Here is a 10516-nt window from a genome sequence, read left to right as displayed (position 1 = left end):
CACATTGAGTTATTCTTGTTATACCCAACTAAAACAGAACCGAGAAACCAGGGAAAGGGCACTCAGGGCATTGTTCCAGAAATGGAATTCTCCGCAAGCCTGGCTGCTGAAACTGCCTGCTATAACCTGAAACCCGTTTTATTGGATATCTACTGAAACGACGTGCTACAGCTCTAAGCTTAGTTTTGCCCATCACTGTCACTCACCTATCAGAGCTTGCCAGTTTCCCAAAACCTTACTTGTGCTAATGAACTTTCTCAAAGAGCAATATGTAACATTTCTCTTTTTTATAAAACATCTAACCTTCTCTTTGTTATTTGGACATACTGAAAACTATCCAATTGCAATTTTTTCCTCTCAAATCAAACATTTGAATTTCAGAGATTTATTTCCATTATATTTGATTTTGACAAGCCTCAGATAAGGACGAACGTTGGGCATATTCAGCCTTTTCCATTTGCTCAGCCCAGTCATGCCCCATTTCGTTTTAAGCCATCAAGGCACAAAATACAGTTTAACAGTGTACATAGTTAACTATATTTCTTTCTTTTTTTTTTTTTTTAATGGAGTCTCCCTCTGTCGCCCAGGCTGGAGTTCAATGGCATGATGTCAGCTCACTGCAGCCTCCACCGCCTCTCAGGTTCAAGCAATTCTCCTGCCTCAGCCATCCACATTTCTTTCTTTCTCCCTTTCCCTTTCCCTTTCCCTTTCTCTTTCCCTTTCCCTTTCCCTTTCCTTTTGAGGCTGGGATCTTTCTATGTTGCCCAGTCTGGCCTTGAACTACTGGGCTCAAGAAGTCCTCCTACCTCAGCCTCCCGAGTAGCTGGGACTGCAGGAGTTAACTACATTTCTGAGTAGCCATTTGTGAACTGTAGTAATCCCTTTGGCATCAGCAGAACCAGAGTTCCCTATGGGACAGCACATCTCTGCTCTGAAGGGAAGGGAGAAACAGGCGATGCTGTGGGCAGTCATTGATGGGGGGATTCTGGAGAGAGCTTGAACCCAGATGTCTCGGGAGTAACAGATGTCAGGAGAGTGTTTTAGGGGATCAGAGGTGAGGATGCCCAGGTCATGGACTGAGGAGGCAGCAATGTGATGGGAAAGGGCCAGGCCCTGGGATGAGGGGTGGTTCACTTCCTACTGCTGCTGTGACGAGTGGCCACAAACTTAGTGACTTCAAACAGCACATGTTTATTATCTTGCAGTTCTGTAGGTCAGAAGTCCAAAATAGATTTCACTGGGCTACACGCAGGGTGTGGGCAGGGCTGTGCTCCTTCTGGAGGCTGCAGGGAAGGACTATTTTCTTGCCTTTTCCTGCTTCTTGAGGCTGCATATTCCTTGGTTCCTGACCCCTCTCTCCATCTTCAAGGCCAGCAACCAGATCTCCAGCCTCTGCTTCCATAGACTCATCTCCTTCTCTGACTCTGCCCTACTGGGCTCCCTCTTTTAAAGGCTCTTGTGATTATATTGGGCCCACCCAGATAATCCAGGATAATCTCCCCATCTTAGAAACCTTAACTTAATCACATGTGCACAATCCCTTTTGCCATGGGACTTTGCCAAGGTAACATACTCACAGGTTCTGGGGATTAGGAGTTGAACATCTGGGTGGTGGGGGTTGGGTATTCAGTCCACCACAAGGAGATTAGGATTAGAATCCAGGTCTGTCACTTACAAGGTAAGTGAATTTGGGCAGGTCACTACTCCACTTGAAATGTTTTCTCTTGCACAGGTAGAACAGTGAGCCCCCAACACACATCCACACAGTCCTGTTTTTGGGGTCTAGATGAATAATATCGACCAAGAGACCTGATAAGTTTTTATAAACTTGATTCAGTTAAAAGAAAGCAAAGAAAAAGATTTATTTGCTTTTCTTTGTGTTAGTCAGCAGGTCTTTGAAAGTACTTGGGTGGCCACCGGGCATGTTGGCTCATGCCTATAATCCTAGCACTTTGGGAGACCGAGGCAGGTGGATCACATCATCTGAGGTCAGGAGTTCAAGACCAACCTGGCCAACATGGTGAAACCCCATCCCTACTAAAAATACAAAAATTAGCCGGGTGTGGTGGTGGGCGCCTATAATCCCAGCTACCCAGGAGGCCAAGGCAGCAGAATCACTGGAATCCGGGAGACAGAGGCTGGAGTGAGCCGAGATTGTACCACTGCACTCCAGCCTGGGCGACAAAGTGAGACTCCATCTCAAAAAAAGAAAAAAAGTATACTTGGGTGAGGTTAATTCAAAACCAGAATTCAGTTCTATTGACCTGGATTTGTCCTCCTTTAAAAAAAAAAATGAATTATATTGATTTTTTCGCATACTTTCATTAATCAGGTTTTAGCTAGAAGCCATTTTAGGAAACTGAACATAACAAATATTTGCTGAGCAACTGTACTGTGCCCAGCATTTGGGCAGACACTGTGGAGAGAGCGGTGGAGAGGCAATCCCACTACCTGCCCGCTGGAAGTTACACTCCAGTGGCAGGACAGGAATTGTGCTGGGGGCACATCACAGACTTGGCAAGGCATTGGGGGAAGCCCTCCTGGCAAAAATGCATAACCCAAGGCTGAGGAGGCATTAGCTGGCAAACTGGTGCCAACAGAAGGAACAGCAGCCTCCAAAGGCCCCGAGGCGAGAAGGTGGCATCGCCAGGGAACCAAAGGAAAGTCAGTGTGGCTGGAGCCTGAGGGAGGGCCTCAGAGACGCAAGACAGGCCTGAGCAGGGCCCCAAGGGCCCCAGCACCAAGGCAAAAAGAGGCATGAAATCCAGTCGGAGTCTCTGGACTTGTGACTCTGGTCTGCAACAACCCTCATGTGTCCCAGGAGAAGAATGTTTCAAGACTTTGACAACCCAGGTAGCCAGAGAAAGACAGCGTCCAGTGTCTCCCTCCCACTCCTGCTGGAAGTCCAGAGTCGCCCTGCTGTGGGAAGGCCAGGGTCAAGTCAGAGCAGAGTTACTGAGACTCCACAGTGAGGGACAGTCCTGTCACTTTTGAGTTGCAGGGAATTTCCAGATTTGTGGCACAGAGGATTTTCTGCATACTTGGAGGAATGAAATGCAGCTGAAATAGAATTTGTGACCATTTAACCATTTCCTGCCAAATGGTATATGTTTTGTTTGTATGGATTATCTCCTCTTGCTAAAGATTTACATCTGTACATCTGTCAGCTGTGATCAGGTGGAAAGTAGAAGAGGAACTGGCTGATTCTCCTCCCCTTGGTCTCTTCTTCCGCCTCAGAAATGGCTCCAACATATTAGGCATGGAAGACGTGTTGGCTTTGGCTTGAGACAAATGACATCCACAGGAGTTCATGGAATAATGTACCTTTTGACACTTGACTTTAGAAGCTTGGCATGGTGGTGTGTGCCTGCGGTCCCAGCTACTCACAAGGCCATATGGGGAGGATCCTTGGGCCTAGGGGGTCTGGTCTGGGCAACATAGTGAGACCCATCTCTTAAAACAAAAGTATAAATATTAAGTAAGAGGGGATGCTCTTGCACTGAGAGAAAGGACCCCGGAACTGAGGACGGCGTTCTCACATTCTTACTTCAGATAAAGTAGGTTGCCCAACCAGTTGTTCATCACTTTTTTCATAAGTTCCTTGCATATGACAGCATCTTCCTTCTCTGTTTTTCTAGGCTATTCAGCTTGACCCTGAAGAAACTCGTCATGCTAAAAGAAATGGACAAAGATCTTAACTCAGTGGTCATTGCTGTGAAGCTGCAGGTGAGTGGGGCAGTACTGTTTGTTCAGGACCCAGGGAAGCTGGATAACCATCTGCCCACTGCTGGGGCTTCAGAAATACCACTGGGACCACCTCTGTCTTCCTCCTGTCAGCACAGCAAGGGGCACAGTGGAAAGATGACAGAGCTCACGGGACCTACTCAGCTCAGCTCTGCCTCTTGGTTAAGGCACTCAGTTTCTTCTAACCTTTCTTTGTCTGAAGAACAGAAATGGTTTACCCTACACCCACTGTGAGGATCAAGTGATATAGATGCTAAAGTGTTTATTGTAAACTCCAATTACTAGGCTGGCTAGTGTTGGTTTCAGTCTTATTCCCAGGATTGCTAGATCCAGGTAGATGCACGGGTGTGGGAAGCACTTTGGAGGTTTTCTATAGGGTAAAAGAAACTTACAGATTGTTATTTCAGACTCGGCAATTTAGAGTTTACTGGGATATGTAAATCCCATGTATAACTCCGTACACTTCGTACTTTCAAGGGCCCCCAGATATTTCACGAACGTTTGTACTCTTAAGTATTCCTGAATTTAAGGAAAGGAGAAATTATAGAAGGGCTCAGGATTTTATCTGTTGCCAGCTGATTACCAAGCGGCAGAACTGGGACCAGAAACTAAAGAGTGGGTTATTTTTGTGCTCATTAAATTCCATTACCAGGACTTCCCTAACTGATCAATCCTTTCTGCTGATGACTCCCTGGAGTAGAGTGAGATTCTGCAGTGCCTCTGGAGTCACTAAATAATGACTGGAGTCTTCAGCTTAAGGATGGTTTATTTACTGAATTCTTACTCATTGAAAAATAGCAAACTGGGTGATAACTCCCTACTAACCAGAATATTTTATTAGCTAGTTCACCTATTATGCAGCAATTTATTGTACTATATTACCTTCATTAAAATCCACTTCTGTATCACTCACAGTGTGTAAATCATACATTGGGGTGCTTGGGTCTCTTTCTGGGACAAATACATTATCTTAATTTAGTTCTCAACATTTAAAATATTGGGCCAGGTGTGATGGCTCACACCTGTAATCCCAGCATTTGGGATGCCAAGGCGGCAGATATCTGAGATCAGGAGTTCGAGACTAGCCTGGCCAACATGGTAAAACTCCATCTCTACTAAAAATACAAAAATTAGCTGGGTATGGTGATGTGTACCTGTAGTTCCAGCTACTTGGGAGGCTGAGGCAGGTGAATTGCTTCATCCTGGGAGTGGGAGGTTGCAGTGAGCTGAGATCATCATGCCACTGCACTCCAGCCTGGGTGACAGAGCGAGACTCCATCTCAAAACAACAACAACAACAAAAAAAAACACAATGTTTTAATTACTTGGCTGGGTGCGGTGGCTCACACCTATAATTCCAGCACTTTGGGAGGCCGAGGCTGGCGGATCACCTGAGGTCGGGAGTTTGAGACCAGACTGACCAAGATGGAGAAACCCCTTCTCTACTAAAAATACAAAATTAGCTGTGTGTGTTGGCACATACCTGTAATCTCAGCTATTCGGGAGGCTGAGGCAGGAGAATCACTTGAACCCAGGAGGCAGAGGTTGCAGCGAGCAGAGATTGCACCATTGCACCCCAGCCTGGGCAACAAGGGCAAAACTCCATCTCAAAAAAAAAAAATGTTTTAATTACTCATGAATTTCTGTGTGTCACACCTTGTATTTTAATTCCCTGCTCACTTTATGCATAATTTCTTCCAAATCTATGAAGTGTTCCCAGACACTGTGTGTTGGGAAAGCACCTGTAGGACAGTGATGAGAACTGTTAGTGTCTTGTCCTCCTCTCCCAATTTTGGTCCCCATTTCTAGGTTACAGACAGTGTTCCCATTTTCAGGACTTGTTTTCTTTGCTAAAGAATGTTGTTGTCCCGTCCTGACACCGTTGGGGTGGTTTTGAAAGTTCCCCACTACGTTTGTCATCCCTGTAGTTAAATGCTTTTGCCAAATAAATAATTTATTTCCCGATTAAATATTTAACATTTTATATCTCTAAATTATACCAAAACTACAAATATTTTGAATTTTTAAATTGCTCTACTTCCAAGCAGCCGAAAGTAATTACAGATATCACCACACTCATTTATTCAGTCACTTATTTATGCATTCATATAATAAATACTTACTGAACATCTATTATGTGCCAAACATTGTTCTAGGCACAGGAAATACAGCAGTGATCAAAACAGATAAAAATCCCTGCCTTTAGGAAGCATTGAGCAGTAATTCCCCAAAGGAGAGCTAGTTGAGTACTAATTCCCCAAAGGAGATCTGCAGCCCTGAGGTCTCTAAGGCACTTCCAGAGGTACAGGAGGCCAAAACTATTTTCATGATAATACTATGGCATTATTTGCCTTTTTAGCATGTTGACTTTTGCACTGAAGGTACAAGAGCAACGGTGGATAAAGCTGCTGGTGTCTCAAGACAATTGCCCCCAATATCCCAGGAGTCATTATGTTGTTTTTCCATCTCATGAGTGAAATAAGAGGTTAAAAGGGCTGGGCACAGTGGCGCACCCCTGTAGTCCCAGCTACTTGAGAGGCTGAGGCAAGAGGGTCACTTGAGCCTAGGAGCTGGCTAGAATAAGCTGTTTGTGCCAGTGCCCTCCAGCCTGGGTGACAGAGAGAGACCAATTCAAAAAAAGAGAGAGAAAGCCAGTTTTGCTTAAGAACATTCTTAAGAAAGCAGTAAAACTTGTTAATTTATTATATCTCAACCTTGAGTCTGCATCTTTTCATACTGTGTGTGATGAGATGGGAAGTATGCACTGAGCACTTCTGCCTCGCAGCAAAGTATGATGTCTGTCTCCAGGACTACTGCCTGTGCAAGTTAGAGCTACTGAGTTGTGAACTACAGTAGCTGCATTTTTCATGAAATGCCATTTTTACTTGAAAGAGGGACTTTTAGACAAACAGATTATTTAGACTCAGATATTTGGAAACTGTTTTCTTTAAAGCAAACAAAGTTGCCAGGCGCAGGGGCTCACACCTGTAATCCCAGCACTTTGGGAGGCCAAGGCGGACAGATCACGAGATCAAGATATCGAGACCATCCTGGCTAATACAGTGAAAACTCATCTCTACTAAAACTACAAAAGATTAGCCAGGCCTGGTCGCAGGCACCTGTAATCCCAGCTACTTGGGAGGCTGAGACAGGAGATTCGCATGAACCTGGGAGGCGTAGGTTGCAGTGAGCCAAGATTGCACCAATGCACTCCAGCCTGGGCAACAGAACAAGACTCCATCTCAAATAAAAAAAAAAAATAAAAAAAAAAGAAGTAACAAAGTTACCCTATCAATTCAAGGAAAACAACTTAGTATTGGTTACCAGTGATAAATAAAATTTGAGCTTTTTTTTTCTCCTGCGTCAGCCTCCCAAGTAGCTGGGACTACAGGCGCCCACAACCATGCCCGGCTAATTTTTGTATTTTTAGTAGAGGTGGGATTTCACCATGTTGGCCAGGTTGGACTTAAACCCCTGATCTCAGGTGGTCTGCCCACCTCAGCCTCCCAAAGTGCTGGGATTACAGGCATGAGCAACTACACCTGGCCAAAATTTGAGCTTTTAAATGAAAATTAGAATTTTGGAAAGTTGTTTCTGTCACTGAGAGCTTAACAGCTTCCCAATTCTTAAAGACTTTTCTGAAGAAATCAGAAGTGATATTAAAGATTTTGGGTTTTTTATGTTGTATAATATGTAACATTTGAATATTTTCTAAATGACTACTGCATGAAGTTACAAAGTCATGCTGGATAAAAGATTCTTCCTTTTTTTTTCCCCCATTCACCTAATACACTTAGAAAGATCCTTTCAAAGAGCAAAATAGACCAGTGGATTGGGTTTTTAACTTTTTATTTTGAAATAATTTTAAATGTAACCAAGAGATGCAGGGATAGTTTAGAGTTCCTGTATACCCCACCCAGTTTCTTCCAATGTTAATGTCTCTCTTAACCATGGTACATTTATCAAAACTAAGAAATTATCATTGGTACAATACTATTAATTAGACTTCAGATTTCCTAGTTTTCCCACTAACGTTCTTTTTCTGTTGATTGGATTTTAACATACAAGAGTCTTATTAAGAAACTACCATTTAGAGAGTTAATGGTGTAGTATCAAAGAAAAACAGTCCACAATTGGCTGAGCACAGTGGCTCATGCTGTAATTCCAGCACTTTGGGAGGCCAAGGTGAGAGGATTGCTCCAGCCCAGGAGTTCGAGACCATCCTGGGCAGCACAGCAAGACCCCATCTTTACAAAAAATAAAAACCATCTGGGCATGGTGGCATGTCCCTGCAGTCCCAGCTATTCAGGATGCTGAGGCAGGAATACTGCTTAAGCCCAGGAGTTCAAGTTTACAATGAGCTATGATCACACCGCTGCACTCCACAAGGTCTCGGCAGAATGAGACCTTGTCTCTAAAAATAAAAATAATAAAATAAATAAATAAAAAATTCTACAGTTGTCTGAAAAGGCAGTTAAAATGCTCTACTTTTTCCCAACTATATATCACTTTAAGTCTGGATTTTTTTTTTCATATACTCAGCCAAAATAGTGTTTTGGGCAACATGGTGGGACCTAGTGTCTACAAAGAATTTGAAAAATTAGCTGGGTGTGGTGATGTGTACCTGTAGACCCATCTACTCAGGAGTTAAGGTAGGAGGATCACTTGATCTCGGGAGGTTAAGGCTAAAAAGTGAGCTATGATTGTGCCACTGCAAACCATCTTAGGCAACAGAGTGAGATGCTGTCTCAGAAAAGCAAAAACAAAAACATGACTCAAACATCTGTTGCCTACAAGAAACACACTTGACCCATAAAGACACTTATAGACTAAAAATAAAGGGTTGGAAAAATATGCTCCATGCAAATGGAAGCCAGTAAATGAGCAGGAGTAGCTATACTTACATCAGACAAAATAGATTTCAAGACAAAATTTACAAAAATTGACAAGGTCATTATATAATGATAAAGGGTTCAACTCAACAGGAGGGTATAACAATTGTAAATAACACTGGAGCACCCAGATGTATAAAGCAAATATTATTAGAGCTAAAGAGAGTGTTAGACCCCAATACAACAATAGCTAGAGACTTTAACACCCCACTTTTAACATTGGACAGATCATCCAGACAAAATAAACACTGAACTTAACTGCACTATAGACCAAATGGACCTAATAGATACTTACAGAACATTTCTTCCAGTGGCTGCAGAGTACACTTTGTTGTTGCTGAGACAGAGTCTCTGTTGCCAGGCTAGAGTGCAGTGACGCCGTCTCGGCTCACTGCAACCTCTGCCTTCTGGGTTCAGGTGATTCTCCTGCCTCAGCCTCCCGAGTAGCTGGGGCTACCGGCGTACACCACCATGCCTAGCTAATTTTTGTATTTTTAGTAGAGATGGAGTTTCACCATGTTGGTCAGTATGGTCTTGATCTCTTGACCCTCGTGATCTGCCTGCCTTGGCCTCCCAAAGTGCCGGGATTACAGGCATGAGCCACTGCGCCCAGCCAGAATACACATTTTTTTTTTCCTTAGGACATGGATCATTCTCAAAGATAGGGCATATATTGGGTCACAAAACAAGTCTTGAAACATTCACAAAAAAGTTGAAGTTGGGCACGATGGCTCATGCCTGTAATCCCAGCACTTTGGGGAGATGAGGCGAGTGGATCATGAGGTGAGGAGATCGAGACCATCCTGGCCAACACTGTGAAACCCCGTCTCTGCTAGAAACACAAAAATTAGCCAGGCATGGTGGCGGGCACTTGTTGAGGAGGCTGAGGCAGAAGAATCGCTTGAACCCGGGAGGCGGAGGTTGCAGTGAGCAGAGATCGCACCACTACACTCTAGCCTGGGCAATAGAGCGAGACTCCATCTCAAAAAAAAAAAAAAAAAAAAGTTGAAATAATATTAAGCATCTTCCCTGACCACAATGGAATAAAACTAGAAATCAATAACAAGAGGAATTTCAAAAATGATACAAATACATGGAAATTAAACAATATACTCCTTAATGACCAGCGGGTCAATGAAGAAATTAAGAAAAAAATTGAAAATGTTCTTGAAACAAATGATAATGGAAACATATCAAAACATATAGGATACAACAAAAGCATTACCAAGAGGGAAGTTCGTAGCTATAAGTGCCTACATCAAAAAAGAAGAAAAACTTCAAATAAGCAATCTAATGATTCTTCTTAAAGAATTAGAAAAGCAAGAGCAAACCAAACCCAAAATTAGTAGAAGAAAACAAATAATGAAGATCAGAGCAGAAATAAATGAATTGGAAATTTTAAAAAATACAAAAGATCAACAAAACAAAGCTTTTGGTTTTTGGTTTTTTTTTTTTTTTTTTGAGAGGGGTTCTTGCTTTTTCCCCAAGGCGGGAGTACAGTGGTGTGATCTCAGCTCACTGCAACCTGGATTCAAGCAATTCACCTGCCTCATCCTCCCTCGTAGCTGAGATTATAGGCATGCACCACCATGGTGGGTAATTTTTGTATTTTTAGTAGAGACGGGGTTTAACCTTATTGGCCAGGCTGGTCTCAAACTCCCAACCTCAAGTGAGCCGCCTGCCTTGGCATCCCAAAGTGCTGGGATTACAGGCATGAGCCACCACACCGAGCCAAAAATGTTTTTTTGAAAAGACAAAATGGACAGACCTTTAGCTGAATCAACTAAGAAAAAATAGAAGACCCAAATAAATTAGAGGTGAAAAAAGAGGTCACTGACACTGCAGAAATTCAAAGGATCATTAGTGGCTGCTATTAGCAG

At 43.2% G+C, this 10516-nt stretch overlaps 1 protein-coding gene across 2 annotated transcripts in view; it reads left to right on the top strand.

Moving 5' to 3' along the window:
• Nucleotides 1-10516, top strand: part of PACS1 (phosphofurin acidic cluster sorting protein 1) — a 188870-nt gene that overhangs the window by 124912 nt on the left and 53442 nt on the right. For both annotated transcript variants that reach the window (XM_032282763.1, XM_032282764.1), the window contains exon 2: nt 3639-3726. In XM_032282763.1, coding sequence (XP_032138654.1) covers nt 3639-3726 — 88 coding nt within the window. The remainder of the gene's footprint in view (nt 1-3638; nt 3727-10516) is intronic.

This window comes from Sapajus apella, unplaced genomic scaffold, assembly GCF_009761245.1.
Source record: "Sapajus apella isolate SASKATOON/1434 unplaced genomic scaffold, GSC_monkey_1.0 scaffold14, whole genome shotgun sequence".
Taxonomy (NCBI): domain Eukaryota; kingdom Metazoa; phylum Chordata; class Mammalia; order Primates; family Cebidae; genus Sapajus; species Sapajus apella.
The sequence above is the reverse complement of the archived record's forward strand: the minus strand, read 5'-3'. Positions and strand labels throughout refer to the sequence as shown.